Source organism: Eretmochelys imbricata, chromosome 9 (genome assembly GCF_965152235.1).
Source record: "Eretmochelys imbricata isolate rEreImb1 chromosome 9, rEreImb1.hap1, whole genome shotgun sequence".
In the NCBI taxonomy this organism is placed as follows: Eukaryota; Metazoa; Chordata; order Testudines; family Cheloniidae; genus Eretmochelys; species Eretmochelys imbricata.
This window is the reverse complement of record NC_135580.1, coordinates 78,912,784-78,930,016: the sequence shown is the minus strand read 5'-3', so window position 1 is coordinate 78,930,016 and position 17,233 is coordinate 78,912,784. Positions and strand designations below refer to the sequence as shown.

The 17,233-nt window shown below is 44.4% G+C and overlaps 1 protein-coding gene across 3 annotated transcripts in view; it reads right to left on the bottom strand.

The window, feature by feature from the left end:
* OPHN1 (oligophrenin 1) overlaps window positions 1-17,233 on the bottom strand; it is a 124,559-nt gene that overhangs the window by 60,458 nt on the left and 46,868 nt on the right. For all 3 annotated transcript variants that reach the window (XM_077826633.1, XM_077826632.1, XM_077826634.1), the window contains 3 exons: window positions 13,395-13,490; window positions 6,494-6,555; window positions 1,060-1,131 (listed from right to left, as the gene is read on the bottom strand). In XM_077826633.1, the coding sequence (XP_077682759.1) occupies window positions 1,060-1,131; window positions 6,494-6,555; window positions 13,395-13,490 (230 nt within the window). The remainder of the gene's footprint in view (window positions 1-1,059; window positions 1,132-6,493; window positions 6,556-13,394; window positions 13,491-17,233) is intronic.

Sequence of the window (17,233 nt, the reverse complement as noted above, 5' to 3'; positions counted from 1 at the left end):
GGTGCTGTACAAACACAGAATAAAAAGATGTAAGCTCTTTGGGGCAGGTACCAATCTAAATAACAGTTTACTTCCTTGTTAATAAAGACAGACCCCTGAAAGGGGTGAATTTTGTCTCTACACAGCATGTGTGGACTGTGTTTGTACAGCAGGTGTTTGCTCACAGGCAGGGAGGCTTTCATTTTGTCTGATACAGAGCCATGCACATTGTCAGTGTCTAGCACATGTAAATCATAGTTGCATGTGTTTGGTTGGTTTTGGTGTTTGTTTTTTGTAGGGAGCATGGCAGGGGGGGGTTACGTATCATTTTCTCCAATGTATTATTTATTAAATGTCAAAGGCTCCAGATGGGTCAGGCTGAATCCAAGCTTTAAACATGTCTCCATTTTGGAGCTGGTTCAGAGCCAGCCTCATTTCAAACTGCCGCTGAATAATGTGGAACCTGAGTCCCTGATGCAGACAAGGAAGAAATAATCTTTTCTGGTCCACATGTGCAGGACTCACTTTTCATGATGCGTTGCTTTAAAAACTTAGTCCTTATGAAAGAGCCATGAGAAGCCTTATTTAAATATGTCTTAAACTGAGCCCTCTGGCCATATTCAAGTCCTGATTACTGGTCTCTACAGTTTTTTCTCTCTGATCTATTTTGAGGGGGGCGGTGAAGGAGAGAGGGTTATTTTACTCTGAACTGAATTTAGAATAAAATAAGGTCCATCATGGACCTTGCAAACAAGGGGGAGGGTAAGTAGTAAGGCAAAAGAGGACTTTCATGATCTCTGGTGAAAGAGGGTGCAACTTTTTCAGGAAGGTCTGTTTTGGGATTATGCCAGAGCTGAGCCCCATGAGTTCAGGAAGTACCCTTGCTACAGCTCAGGAAGTCAGACTAAAGCCCGGGTGGACTTCCTCGTTTTGGCATGCCTGCACTGGGGCGGAGAAATGTCTTTAATGCTCCTGTTGCACTTGAACAGTACGCATGAAATCTCTGTCTTTAATCTCTCCAGTACCATCCTACTTCTTTAAAAAAACCAACTAATGTATAAACACATGTATAAAACCTACCTTGGTGAAGCCTATTTGTTCCTTACGAAAATTTTCCAGTGGTTTGATCAACAAATCACTAGCATTTTGGACCTGCAGAACACAGAATGAAAAAACAGCTTTGTTACACGGCACATATTTGTGTTACACTAGAGAGATGGGGTAGGGGAGCAAACTGAAAGGCCCAAATTGTAATCCCAGTTCTAATATTGACTTGCTGAATGTCCTTAGACCAAGTCATTTAACCCATGTGTCTTCTTGCCCCTCTATACAATGTAGGTCAATATTATCCCCACCTCATGGAGCTGTGAAGAAGCACTATGACAATAGTAGTGTTCAGTATTATTATTAGACTTCCACAGGCCTCAAATCTACTAATACCACAGGATGGCGAGTTAGCACTCTTCCTTAAACTATCTATTACTATCCTCCAGAGTAAATTTCTAACCATTTCTAGTGTGGCACTTTCTATTGGATTACAGGAATCAAAGTGGCAGACTTTTGAATGTAAGAGGATTGGGAGATTATTCTACTGGATCTTTGGTGCAGGGGCCCTTGTTATAATTGTCCTGTTGTTGCAATCAGGAATACATAATATGTTTAATATAAGGGGAAGGTTTGCCCCAGCACATCTTCTGGATCTTTCTAGCCCAAGTACCAGACAACCCACAAAACAAACTATAACAAAAACAGGACTTTGCCATGAATAAGATCTGAATTGATGTCCAACTACTATAATTCACACTCAGGAGTTGGCACTATGTCTATAGAAGGGAGAACTCCATCTTTAAAAAGGGGAACAAAGAAGACCCGAGGAAATTCAGACCAGTCAGCCTAACTCTGATACCTGAAAAGATACTGGAACAAATTATTAAACAATGAATTTGAAAGAACCTGGAGGATAATAGGATAATTAGTAATAGCCAACATGGATTTATCAAGAACAAAATCACACCAAACCAATCTAATTTCCTTTGTTGACTGGGCTATTGGCCTAGTGCAGGGGTCGGCAAACTTTGGCACCCAGCCCGTCAGTTCGCCGTTCCTGGCCCATGGGAGCTGTGGGAAGCAGCGGCTAGCACATCCCTCGGCCCACGCCACTTCCCGCAGCTCCCATTGGCCGGGAACAGCGAACCACGGCCAGTGGGAGCTGCGGGGCTCCATGCCTGCGGACGCTCCAGATAAACAAACCAGTCCAGCCCGCCAGCAGCTTTACCCTGATGGGCCGGGTGCCAAAGGTTGCCGACCCTTGGCCTAGTGGATAGGGAGAAAGCAATAGACATGTTATCTTGATTTTAGTAAGGGTTTTGACACAGTCCCACATGACAGTCTTATAAGTGAACTAGGGAAATAACTATAAGGTGGGTCCATAACTGGTTGAAAGACTGTACTCAAAGAGTAGGTTTAGGTTAGATATTTGAAAAAAATTCTAATTATAAGGTTACTTAAGCTCTGGAATAGGCTTCCAAAGGAGGTTGTGGAATCCTCATCACTGGAGGTGTTTAAGAACAGGTAGGACAAACACAGGTCAGGGATGGTCTAGGTTTACTTGGTCCTACCTCAATGCAGGGGACTGGACTTGATGACTTCTCAAGGTCCCACCCAGCCCTACATTTCAGTGATTCTTTGTTTCCAATAAACAACCCCTCTCTGATCACTGCTCTGCTAGACACCCAGGCTCCTTGGCTGGAAGGAGAATCCCCTCAATTCAGGGTAGGGTGTCCAGATGTCCTGATATTATTGGGACCATCCCAATATTAGGGGCTTTGTCTGACATACGCAACTATCCCCCCACCACCCCCTAAAAAAGTGTCCTAGTTTTTCACACTTGCTAATTCAGGGTCTTTGAAAAAGTATGGGGCACCTCAAAAAATAATATGACCTCTTGCATATGGCACTAGCTGCTGACCACAACTCACGCAGGATGGGCTGACAGGAATGCCTGCTGCTCTGCAAACAAACTAGAAGCATCTTGCAGAAGGCAATGCTGTTTGTTTACTTTTCTCAGGGAAAAAGAAAACACCAAAAGCAGGAAGCAGATTATATGTATTTTAAACATGATGCATGAATCATCCATGCTGGTGTCTGCAACCTCCTTTTAACTCAGATTGCTCACTGTCTGCAGGGTCAGGACAGGTTGGCTCCATCTTCGGAATTATATATATAATGATTCCTGCCCAATCTAAAAGGAGAAACAGGGTAGAGGAAGCACATCTCTTTGCAGCGGCTTCTCCCCGGCCTCTGCTCTTGGCCAGTCTGTTTGGTACCAAGTGAAACCTCTGTCATCCTCACTGCAACACCACTCAGCACAGCTGTTGCTCCAGCCCTGCTTTTCCATTACAGCAACTATTCCTTTTGCAGTGGAAGCATTGAATGATGATCCCTGAATATGATGGACATGTGAACCGGTGAACACAATCCCTGAGCCAAGAGCATGGCCTGTTGCCAACATTTCTAAGTGAACAGGAAAGTTGGGTGAATGCATTCCTAGGGAGTAACTGAATCAGACCCGAAATGAACCGTTTTTCAAACCTAGCCACCCACAGCAACTTGTGCCCAAGATCTCACCCCCAGGAAGGCCCACATATGTGAGAATTGCTCCCCACAGACAGAACATTAGCTGGGAGCTCAAAATAAGATGCGTAGAAAGGGCAGTGGGAAGAGCAGAACGCTAGTGTCGCATCCTTGGCGTAACACTTCCCAAAACACTCAGTTTCCAGATCCAGCCTCTCTGATCGCAATAAACACATGTGGGCAGAAGAGCAGATTTAAAATGTGCTCTTAAAGAAATAAATTTAGGGACATTCCTTTTGATGAGGCATAATCCAAAGAAGCATGAAAGCAGGTGACCATGTAGCAAGGCTACTACCAATGTCTATCCCGAAGGAACCTGTGACAAAAGGCATGATGAGTCTCAAACTTCCTGATCCATTATGTTCATGGAAGGATGTCTTCTTCAGACATGCTCTGTGACTCTTCTCTAGCAGTTTTGGAGGGGAAATTATATTCTACCATGTGTCACTGTTCCCAGCTCAACTCTAACCATTGAGGGGGACCTCCGTCCCCTGTGTCAAAAGGTGGGGGAGGCAGGGAGACGCACCCAGAACTGTTAAAGCTTTGCCAGGACACCAGTTAGCTGGTAACTGAGAGCACAGAATACAGTATGAGAGGGCAGTGTGCTATATAGTTTACAGATTTTTTAAAAAAATAAATGGGATATTGTAAAAAGGCTGGCCCTAATAAATAATGCACCAAGGGTAGAAAAAGATCAAGAAAACTTCTCAGATGGCAACCCTAAGCCTCTGAAAACCTTCAGGTTGATAGGGTCTTGGCAGTTCTCAGGATCCCACCCCTTCATCCTCCCACATAAGCTAAAGGTAGCTGCTATACCTGGGATGCAATGCAAAACATTCTTGTTGCCTTCTTTCAGTCTATTGCTGGTTCTTTCTCATCTTGTTACCCAGACCCTTGCCAGCCTCTAGAGCCACAGAAAGCAGAGTCCTGGCATCCCTTAAGGTATAGATGTCCCTAACCCTTTAGTTCAGCCAGATGGCATAGGAGGAGTTCTTTCATCATTGTATTGGGGCATGGGGGAGCAGAGCCAAACAGTGAATTCCTGGCATGCTGTGAAAGGCGTCCACTGATTCTAACATTCATGTTTTTCCTGGAATAAGTGTGAAAAAGGGAGCCAACTTTCAATAAATGATCTAGGAGTTCTGGAGACAAAGGGGTACAATGTAATGAGGGACAGAAGGGAGTGAATCACCCTGCTGGAGCTGCATGCCAGGAGAGGCAGGAGCACAGGGGGACAACTGCTCCCTTACGAAAAAATAGGAATGTAAGTTACTTCATATTTTACAACCTATTTGACTAAGTGGAGCTTGAAACAGTTCCCAGACATGGCCCAGCTGGCCCCATCAGAAATTAACTGCCTTCTGAGTGAAGAAGGAACCCTTCGTGGACCTTTAGGGTTCCTTCAATATGCCCTTGGCTGCTCAGTGACCAAATCTTGCTGGTGGAAGGATTGCCTGGCACCTGGGACAGGTGCTGGCAAAGTGAAAGGGAACCGTCTCCCTTGCCCCAAAACTCCTTTATATTGTAGAAATGGAAAAGTTTCTCCTTCTCTCTCACCCCTTGGTTGGCTTTGGAGCATTCAGAGGGGAAGGTCAATACTCAAGTACGGCTGGTCAAAAGATAGTCCTTGAGGGGGATATTCCACATCCCTTGTAAGCCCTACAGGGCCTCCAGTTTCCTTTGTCTTTCAATGCTCAGCACAGTAGCAATGGTGGAGACTATGGCATCCCACTCAGAGACCATCACCTCTCTTTTACAGATCATAAGATGTCAGGTACCATCCTTTCAGCACTCCCAGCCCATAGCCTCGAGACATTAGGAATCTTGGTATATATGGTCACTCACTATTTTTCTTGTATAGTTTGGCAGTTACACATTGTAACTAGACCCATTAACTGCCAAAGCACAACTGAGCTAGCTGAGACTGGGCTGTGAAATCGGAAGACCGAGTCACATGATCACAGAACCTAAAACAGGGAACCTTCAACTGATACTATACCGCAGGACAGGCAGGATAAATTGGAGACACATTTAGCCTTATTCTGCACTATGCAGTATTGGGGTGCTGCTCCTATCTCTGGTAGAGTTACACTGCCAGAAAAGTGGTGTAATGCAGTACAGAGTCAGGCCCCAAGAGTGGTAGATTTCTGCCAATAGATTGCAAAGGAGAAGCATCCATGAGATAAGCTTATTATTCCATCAACCCTCTGGAGCCTTTAGTATGTGCAACAATTAAAAATCAAAAACTTTCCAGCCCTGCTTTAATATCAAACGCCAGTGAGGGGCATTTGAGATAGGTAGACTGTCAATCTAGGTCTGATACACAGTCATGTAAAAGGAAGAGCAGGTTATAGGTCCTTCATGTCTGGAATTGCTTGATGACAGCTTTGTAATATCTATACCCTATATAATGTAATGAACCAGCTTGTGTTTGGCTATATAAGATGTACACACCATTACTCTTTACTGAATGGGATAATAGAGCAGCTGTGTCATAGGCCTTATACTTCAAACAGCTAAGAGAGATTTCCCCTTGAGCTCAAGGGTGAAAGCCAGTGCTTTCTTGGAACAGGACGATACAAATTCTATTCCTCACTATTACCATGAATTTCTGCGTGGCCCAAATGTGAAGCATTATGACAATAATGTGGTCCTACCTGGCCATTGATTTGCTACAGTAATTTCAATCCTTTTGTGTAATACACTTATGCCTAGGGTACAAATAGGCATAATCACTGTCATACTCCAGGGCCCGAGGAGGGATTTGTTAACAAAATCAAGTTTTGCAGTTAAACAGAAAATACCAAAGAAGCCACGTGTTTGCTATGAGCAGCTTTGTGAGTTATAGCCCACAGCAGGTGTTCGGCGGAGGTCACCTTACCATCATTGATCTCTCAAGTTCTACCTCCTGGAGCAATTCTGCAAATTCCTTAAACGATTCAGCTATAAAGAGAGAGAAAAATGAAACAATTAATTAGTGCAGATCTTGGTCAGATGAGCGTTGAATTTAGCCTCTCGATTGCCACATTAAGTACAACACGCCAAGCAGGGCCAGAGAAACAGCTGGGGTTTATTGGCTGACACTCCATCTAGGCAGGCTGTTTCCAGATCCTATATAACACAGGCTTTCCTTTTCTCTCACAACTGTCCACACCAAAGCCATGCCCAAAATCTGCCTCTTAGACTTAAGTAGCAGGTTGAAACCTTTACTCTTCAACTTTAATGAAGGCCTTTGAACAAGCTCGAAAATCTTACTGCATCTTTGTCACTTTGAAGGCTCTCCACCCACTCTCTCAGCATTGCCCAATTGTAGGAGAGTGTGATCACAACTGACATAAATGCTGCTCGATGGGTTGGCTGGAAGAGTGGAACAAGTGTTGTCCTTTGGCTGACATGCTGCCTGAGGCAGAAAGCACTGCCTCCATCAGCCATGGAGGACGCAACAGGACACTTCTCCCTGTTGTCAGACTCTGGTCCACTACGGCAGGAACAACATGGAGGTTTATCCTTCATGGAGCTTTGTTTATTTAATCAAAAGGAAAGAAAATTCAGTCCAAGAAAGCTCTCTTCCCCTCCCTCTCTACAATCTTGGGCCTTGAGGAAGAGGAGGTGAAATCTCCCACCATTTCTTGTGGCTAACACTAATGAGGCCACATCCTCATATTGCAGTCAGATCTGATCATTTTAACATCTGCATTCTGGGGCAAAGAGACAGTGTTTATTCCTTCTATGTGAGAAGTCACAAAGGTGATGTAACAGAAGTAATTGGAGCATATTAGCTCTGTCTCAGAGGAACTGAAAAAACTGCTGCTGCAGGTTAGATTTGGTTCATTATAGAATAACGAGGAAACTAAAGAGTGAACAGGGAAATCAAGTAGAAATATTTCATGTCCAGTTGCAGCTGAACATATGGAATAAGTTACCAAGCAAGGTCAGCAAGACAAATAATGCAAGGGAGGGAAAGGGGTGGGAAAAGTGAGAGAAAAGTTCAAATGTCCATTTCTACTATTGAGGGGAGTGGCAGGTAGAAGGCAGCCATACTTCACTCCACCAGTTCCTAAACCTATGCAGCGTAACACACACCCCTCTCCCTGCCAGCAGTATGAACACTGCATAGTCAGGACCCATGACATTTTGAGGAGGGGGATACAGCCTGGTGGAGAGATTGGAGATCAGCTCCAGAGGTGCCAAGCTTCCTTTTTCAACGACTGCAATTGCTTGTAGAAATGACTTTGGAACATCTGTTCCATGCCTTCTCCCCAAGTCTTTGTCAAAAATCTGGCACTTCTGGAGAGGGAAAGCATCGCAGGGGAGCACATGAAGCGCTTTGGCAGCAAAGCTAAGGAGCAAGCCATGCTACTGGGGAAGATTATGACGGTGATTAAAGTAAAGGAATCGGAACTGTGTGCCAATGCCTTGAAATCCTGATGGTTTGGTCTTATCTGCCCTGCAGCTGGATTCCTTTGTCTAGGGTGCTAGAGCAACACAGTGGAAGGATTTGAGAAAAATCTTACATGCAGACACTGCCTTAGTGCCCGCAGGAAATGGTCAAGCACACCATGCTAGGTGTGGAGTACTTCACAGAGCCCCATGGAGAGGACTTCTCCATAAACTCTGCAGGAATTCCTACTGCCCTCTATTTATACTCACCCCTGGTTTGTTTACAGTTCAAGCCCTTTAATTCCAGAAGAGACTATATGTAGCCAATTAGCCCTAGCAGAGGAGACTGGAAAATTAACTCACTAAAGAAATTTTGAGAAAAACTTTGGCTTGTCACAAAACAAAAAGTCAGAGTTCCTAGAAGGGAGAGCATCAAGAACAACAGCTCTAAAAGCTGATCTGTGTTAACAGTGACTTAGAACATCCTCAGCAATGTGCCAAATAACGAAGAATGGAAGCATCCATGTGTGCAGGGCGAACTGTACACCAGCATCTTGTTTTGCAGGTAATGTGTGCAGCATCCAGTCCTTGTCCTAGCTTCAGGCTAAGTGCTCTATGCACCATTCAGAGGGACATAACGATCATAGTGGTAGCTCAGGAACTCTGTCCTGTCTTTTGTTAACAAAACATAGCTGTAGCAACTACTGCAGAACAAATGAATGGTTGTTAGGTATTGTAGTGGCATTTACTGTACAATTGCTGAGATGGGCAGAAAAAGAAAAACCACCAACTTGTGATATGATAATTCCACTGTCATCATCAAAATAGCATCTTCTCGTTATTAGTCAGTGATTCCGAGTTTCCCCCACAAAAGAGAGAACTTTAAATTCCCAAACACCTCGCTTCAAGCTGGCTGTGCAGGTCATCATATTCTACTACTGGCCCAGGAACTGAGACGTGCTAACGGTCAGCATCGTCACCGATGGCGATATGGAATCTGAAGCATCCACAGGTTCCAAGAGGTTAGGTTCAGGGAAAATGAGCACGAGGGCCAGGGCCAGAGCTGTCATCACTCCAGAAAAATGCCATAAATCCCTAAAGTGATGGGCACAACATGAGGGACTAAAAACCTCAAGAAGCTGTTCTTCCCTTGCTGCACAGGGAAGATTTATGCATAAATCTCCTGAGGCAGTAACTGGAGTTACCCATATAATTTACTCATGTGTCAGTGGAAGACTAAGCCCACTTAAACTGTTTAAAAGCAACCTGCAAATGATTTTTAAAATGAGATTTGTGCCCTTTTTGCTGCTTTATGGCATGTAAAGAAGGATTGAAAAGTTTTGTTGTTGTTGGTCTTTTTACTGATTTGTTTGCCATTTTCCCTCCCTCCTAAGTTATTTAAGAATTTCAAGTCAGGTCCTCCCCAGTTTTGCTGGAGAACTTCTTGAGGATTCCAGTGATGTCTGTGTGTGAGCTCTCATTCCCTAGCTACAAGGTTTTCTGAATCTTCAGCAAAGACATCCTTTCTCCCAAATGTTCATTAGGTAGTGCAGTTAATAGGGTTTTTGTTAACTTCCTCTAAGTGATGCCAGTTCTCCTGCTTTTATCTTCAGTCTCATAATAGGTGATATTTTGAAGCCCCAGTTCTTAGAGGCACATGAATGCAGGAGAATCTCAGCTTTCATTTAAAAAAAGTAAATTTTCAGGTCTTAGATTTGGGAGAAAAAGTGGAAAACATGAACCCTAAAAAGGTCAAAACAAAACAAAACAAAAGGCAAATAAAACCCACAACATGTGTTACTTCAAAAATCTCATGATTCTGCGGGGCCTGACTCCTGATTTTTGAACACACGTGGTTGGCTGTGCTCCAGTCTCAAAACAGCCTCACTAAAAATTAATCATATTAATAGTATCTGGTAAAGCTGTAATTTCATTACTTGCCCAGTCACCGTAGAAAGAAAAGGAGTACTTGTGGCACCTTAGAGACTAACCAATTTATCTGAGCATAAGCTTTCGTGAGCTACAGCTCACTTCATCGGATGCGCATCCGATGAAGTGAGCTGTAGCTCACGAAAGCTTATGCTCAGATAAATTGGTTAGTCTCTAAGGTGCCACAAGTACTCCTTTTCTTTTTGCGACTACAGACTAACACGGCTGTTACTCTGAAACCAGTCACCTTAGAGTTTCCCAGAGTAGACAAGACCTAAGTGTCCAACGAGGAATAAAAAGAAGCAGGACCAAGAAAAAACAACTCTTCCAGTACCTCCGCCCCCCAGTGCCTGGTACAATGGGACCCTCAATTCCTGACTGGGATCTCTACATGCTGCTGGAATATAAATAATAAAATAAGAAGTGGGGAAACAAAAGGTACAAGCCTAATTTGGTTTTCTTTGCAGTTAACCTTTAAGTGACAATAATTCTTGAAAGTTTCCTATGCTCGTTTAGACACAGCACATATGACCAAAGGACTAACCACAATCTGCTATTTAGACAGACATGGGTCTTCCAATAAGGGTGGAGTCAATTTGTGCTCAATACATTTGGGGCACTCTCTTAAAATGGGAGGTTGACAATTAAGGGTTGTGTCTTGAGAAAATTCCACACCTACGGTGGTGTTTTCAGCAACAGAGCTGCTTACACCACTGGGGGGTTTCCAATGAACTGCGCCTATTGCCTCGACTACATATGTATGTGAAAACCTGGCTCTGTATTGCTGAAGCTGTTCAGTGACACAATAACGTAAGTCATACAAGGCTATGTAATACAGACATGTCAAAAGCAATTAAGTCTACCTCATGGGAAAACTCCATCTACAAGAGACAACACCAGTGAGGCGTCTTTCTCCTGAGTCACATTTGAAACATTCAACTTCATTATTTTATAACAACGCATTTTAGCTTTGCCCAAATCTGCTTGAGTTTGTAAAGAGCACAGGCCTTGCAGTCTGCCACCACAAGAAATACAACACTGCTCACATTTACAGGTCAAACACACTCCCCTAGAGTTTGATTAAAAAATGTTCTATGGATTTGTATGCTCCACCCCTCGTTCTGCGCAGCACACCTCTGAGCTATCAGACCCTATGCCTGGGGAGAATCGTGACACTGATTACAAACCACCATGTCATACGAATTTTAAAAGTAGAATAATTAAAGTCACTACTGGGATGTCAATGATATGTTCCATTTTCAGACAAAAGGGAGATTTTCAAGAAGGCTTTTTTTGTCTCACCCATCAGGGAGAGACTGCAGGAACTGGTGAGGAAAAAGAAATACAAACCACATTTCTTCATGCTGAATGATCAGAGAGGATCGCCTTAAAAGGGAACTTCCTTGGTTCACAACTGAAGAACTATTTGGTGTTGTTTAAGTTTGCATGGCTCAAGATCCGACCCTGTTATCTTCCTTCTTAGACCTGTTTGCAAACACCTTATACAGAATCTGTAATGCTTGATAGTCCTCCTCACCCTCCCAAACCACCCAGAACAAATGCTTTACTGTCACAGGGCACCTAGTGCTGGGGAGAGGTGCCAGCCTGACAGCTCTGGAGACTGAAGCTCTCTTTATCCATGGAACAGGTGCTCCACTGAGCAGATGCAGCAGCAGTGCAAACATCCCCAAGCTAACTGATGAAGAGGCTCTGTTTTCTTTCCCCCATAACCACTCCAGAGTGGTGGGCAGACAGGCTACACATTCAGACTGAGCTGATGAGCTGGAAATTTCTTTTGGATTAACAGGAAAGAGACTCTTGCTTCTTGGATTGCTCTTTGCCTCAGATCCTTCCGTTCCCAGTAGGGCTGATTTATATGCACTGTTTTCCTCTCCATTATCCAGCATCACATGAGTTTGGAAATTCAATACCTCTTTTTCCATTATAGTTGGACTCTGACTCTTTTTCAACAGATTTCACCTATGAGCTTTATGCTGAAGGAAATCAGATTCTGAAGGGCAAACCACAATCTGTTCAAAATGCTTACAAAAAGCCAGCCTTTGCTTTCCTTCCTTCCTTCCCCCTCTGCTGCAGGCTCATAGAGTCTCTCTCAACATTGACACTGATACACTTCCGGGCACAGTTAAACAATAATGTGAATCTGGCTTGAATCTGCATTAGTAGGCTATCTATTTTCCTCTCTATGCACCCAGTCCTGCAAGTGCTGAACACCCTCCCCTGCCCTTGACACCACTGGGAGTGGAGGCTCTCAGTATTTTGCAGGATCAGGCTCTATGATATTTCCCTGGGATCAGAAACAGTTCTCCTGTATGACTCATGCACATTAGGCACTGCTATCCTATTTTCCACTGAATGCATCTGATGAAGTGAGCTGTAGCTCACAAAAGCTTATGCTCAAATACATTGGTTAGTCTCTAAGGTGCCACAAGTACTCCTTTTCTTTTTGCAAATACAGACTAACACGGCGGCGACTCTGAAACCTATTTCCTGTAGTTTGCTGAGCTTTCCAGCACGGCTAAGGAATTCCTGCACATTTTACGGAGCCCTCGCATATTGATGTCACCACAACAACAGTTCCCAGACTTCAAAACTGCTAGTTCAACAGTGATGGTTAATCCCAGGGCAGATGAATTCTAAAAATGCCTTTTTTAGGAAGTTTAGTCCATTACTTTTAGCTCCCTGGATACAGCGGGCAAATGTTTAACAAATAAAGAATTCACTGGGTTGGCAGGAAAGTAGTAAAATACAAGGAAGCCAAACCAGAAACGGAGGCGTTGAGCCCAGGGAAGCTCTGCATGCTGCTGGCTGTCCACAACGAAGCTGCAGCTTCCGAGGCACATTGGGCGTCTTTTTCAATGTAATGGAGCATGTTAATTTTCTTCCCAAGGGGTCACAGGCTGGTGCTGATTCTAGGTCACCGTGGGGATTGCACATAGCATTTCAAACTACAACAAGTTCAGATCGAGAAGTACTGTTAGCCTGGTTCAGAACACGCACAGCCATGTGCTCTGAGTCACACTATCTGGGCCAGGTAAAGAGCGGGGGTAAGACAACATGCAACAACACTCCAAAGAAGTCACCTATAGGGTACTTACTGTAATGGAGAGCCTCACTCTGGATTACTGCAATTCATTTCCAATCTTTGGCAATAAGGAGGAGGATTAGAGCTGTAAAAGCTATCAGGTCAAAATTAACCTACAGCACTGTGAGTCAGATTCTAAACATTAATGCTTGAAGACTTATTAGATGTGTTCTAAACTACATTTTTGACTGCAACTATAAGAGACCCATGCACTATGAACCAAATGGCATCTTAAAAACATGGCTCCTGGTTCTGTGTAAGGACCAGAACACAGTTATCAGTGCTGGACTCTACTATGCAGCCTCACAGTAAAGAGGAGATAAACTTTTCTAAGCAGCTGCAAATGTACATTGAAAGGAAAAGCACTTACCAATATTAATCTCGTCATCAGTTAGTGTGTCCCCAATAAAGTCAAACTGAAAGGACTGTAGAGTCTGAGAGAATTTCTGCACGGCATAAGAGTAACCTGGAAAAAGAAGAAGTGAAGTTTGAATATTTATGTAATTGATACATGGGGTGGTGAGTAAAGTTTTAGGAAATAAATGTTGGAAGAGGAGATTTATAGCGGAGGGGTTAAAAAAAACCAGAACTGATCTCTGTGCACTCCATGGATTTCGCGCTCTCTTGAAAAATAAAAAAGATAAATGTGTATTTTATGTGCTGATATTAGGGAAAACACTTTCAAAGGGTCTCTGAAAGCACACCTGCAGTATTGGCAGATGCAACAAATTCCACAAGCAATTGATCATATGTGTCCAAATATCCTGGTGATGAGTGTAGGAATAGGTTTCATCTGCGGAAACGTGCAATCTCAAATATACTGTTCACCATTCTGGGATACACCCAGAGAATTTGACACTATGAATATTGTTTATGGGGACCAAGAGAGGTTAGCCATTTGTGGATGGCACGTTGGACCTTTTCTCTCCTTCCCCTGTAAATAAATAAAATGTAAGTTGAACATTACAGGTCAGATTTTCAGCTAGTGTAGATCAGTGTAGCTGTATTCAAATCAGTGGAGTTATTCTGATTTACATCAGCTGAGGATTTGCTCATACTAGGAGCCAAATTTGTCATCCAGGACGTACCTCAAAATAGGCCTCAAGTTTGCTCAAGACATGCTATTGAACACTGACGCAGTACCCATCCTGACGTTTTAAACCAAGGCATTCAAAAATGTAAGTTAGGCTATTTAGATAGCTGCGTTATTTTCCAAAGCACTGAGCACCCAACAGCTCCCACTGGAGTGAATAGATACTCAGCTCTTTTCAAAATCAGGTAATTTAGGCCATATCTACACTACCACTCACGTCGGCAAAACGTATGCTGCTCGGGTTGAAAAAAACACCCCCAAGCGACGTAAGTTTTGCCGGTATAAGTGGTAGTGTGCACAGCGCTATATTGGCAGGAGAGCTGCTACTGCCATTCATTGGGGATGGTTTAATTATTTTGACAGGAGAGCTCTCTCCCAACATCATGGAGCAGCTATGTGAGAGATCTTACAGCGGCGCAGCTGCATTGGTACAGCTGTGTCGCGGAAAGGTATCTAGTGTAGACATCATGTAGACAAGTCCTTAAGCTTGACTAAGGCAAACATTTAGTTTGCGGCAAGATGGAGTGTTAATCTACCCCACACTAGCCCCGCAGACGTGCATCCTGCTGACGTGTATTAACAGTTCATTAATGCACTTTGAGCCTCACTAATTGTTAATGAAGACCAGCAGGTGCACACGGACTGTTAGTCCATGACAGGCTAGTGCAGCATAGATTCATACTCCAGTTTGCCATAAACTAACTGTTTGTGTGGACAAGCCCTAAGTTTAGGCTCCCATATGTGAAAAGTGTTGCCTTATACTTAAGATAGTATTTGCATGTTTTGTATTTGATGAGAAGAAGAAAATCAATAGAACAAATGCTTTTGGGCAGATGGATGCATTATTGTGAGGACATGTATATTGCCATTTGGGGCAGTATTTCCACAAGTTTGCCCACTTGGAAAATAAAATAGAAAATCACCTTTCAGAATGATAGCTGCTTTCTCAGGGCATCACAAACACATAAACAAACAGTTCTATAGACAAGCAAGGTAGTGAAACTGCTGGGCTTGATAAGCCAGGGGTTGGTTGTCTGTGCTCTGCAGAGCACTTCCAGGTAGCCCTTGGATCTGTTTCTGTCCCAGTAATGAAGAAACTGCTAGTCTTTAAGCAAAGATGCTTCCTGATAGCAGTTTGTGCCTTGATCCAGAAATATTTTTAGGCTTTCCAGAGACGCTTCTGCCCAACAGAATCCTTTCTCAGTATCCTGTGTGGCTGCTTTGTGTCTTTGTCAGCAACACCATTGCTTTAAAATCAACTGATCACGTAGGCAGAAGAACTGGGGGGGAACTGCAATTTCACTAATGCAGGGCTTGGAACCAGGGCCCCAGGACCCCGCAGGGCTGGAGGGTCTGAGATAGAGTTAAGCCTGGACCCAAGGTCTCAGCCTTATTGCTTTGCAGTGTAGATGCAGCCCTGCTTGACTCGGGTACCAGGAGTCAGACAGAAGTATCCCACAATTCCATGGGACAACTTCCTTGGTTCTCTCTAGCCCAACAATCTGCAATACTCTCTATTGAAAACGGAAGCCCCCCCCCCCCCCCCCCCCGCTCCCCTTGGTGAATGGCAGCAGATCAGATCAGTATTAAATCATTTTCTTCTGATCACCGATCTGCAAGCACACTATCACAGAACCTCTGGGGTTTGCAATGCAGTGCAAACTGATCAAGTCTTTTGCAAAGTGAGCTGCTTCAAAATTCCTGTAATGTGCAGGGCAGGCAGTAAAGTTTTCCCACAACCCACCACAGTCCTAGGGCTAGAGTGGCCACATTTTGCGGGGTGGTGATAGGGACTCTGGGATATGGTTACTTTGACTCAGATCTGCACACTGCAGTGTGGACACCAGAGCCCGAGGTTCAAGCATTGGTTGGAAAAGTCCGAATGTAGAGTTAAAATACAATGTAGATGCTCAAGCCCAGATTCCCTAACATGGCTCAGCTGACTTGAGTAGCACTAACTCTGGGTTTACATTGCACATAGGCATACCCTTAGGGCTTGTCTATGCAGGGACACTCAAGAAAAGTAATCCAAATTAACTAAAGGTGTGAATTTAAAATTGATTAGTTAAACTGCATTAAACCCATGTGCTGACAGACACTCTCATTCAGAATTAAAGGGCTTGGCTACACTTGCGAGTTAGACTGCGTTAAAGAAGCCTCGGGTGCCCTAGCTCTCTACCCGTTCACACTGGTAAGGAACGCAGAGCGCTCTGACTCCACAGCTACAGCGCCCTGGTACTCCACCTCGGTGAGAAGATTAACACTTGTTGTGCCTTGGCTGAAACGCCTGGGCATTACTGTGGACGAGGTGTTGCATTACTGCGCTCTGATCAGCCTCCGGAAACGTCCCACAATCCCCTTTAGTCACGTGGCCACTCTTCTCATTGTTTTGGAATTGCTGTAGGAATGCAGAAATGCCCTTTGAAAGCTCCGTTTCTGACAGCCGGCTGCTTATCTGCTCCGAGACAAAGCAACCATTACTGTGGAATGCTGTGTGTGTGAGAGAGAGGTGGGGGGGTCTGCTGCTGTCTGAACTTACAAGACAGCATGCTGACATGCTCTCAGCCCCCCAAAAACCTACTCTCTCTCCCCCCACATAGACACAACACACTCCCTGTCACACTCCACCCCACTCACCCCCATTTGAAAAGCACGTTGCAGCCACTTGCATGCTGGGATAGCTACCACAATGCACTGCTCTCTGTGGCCGTTGCAAGAGCTGCTAATGTGGCCATGCCGGTGTGCTTGTAGCTGTCAGCAGTGTTGAGCTGGAGCCGGTTTGCTAGAACCGGTTGTTAAATTTAGAAGCCCTTTTAGAACCGGTTGTTCCACGACGGACAACCGGTTCTAAAAGGGCTTCTAAATTTAACCAGCCAAAAGTGGCGCCTTAGGCGCCGACTCCATGGGTGCTCCAGCCCTGGAGCACCCAAGGGGAAAATTTGGTGGGTGCAGAGCACCCACCACCAGCTCCCCACCCCACGCCCACCCCCAGCTCACCTCCACTCCGCCTCCGCCTCCTCCCCTGAACGCGCGGCCCTGCTCTGCTTCTCCGCCCCCCGCTAGGCTTCCCATGAATCAGCTATTCACGTGGGAAGCTGGGGCAGGCTGAGAAGCAA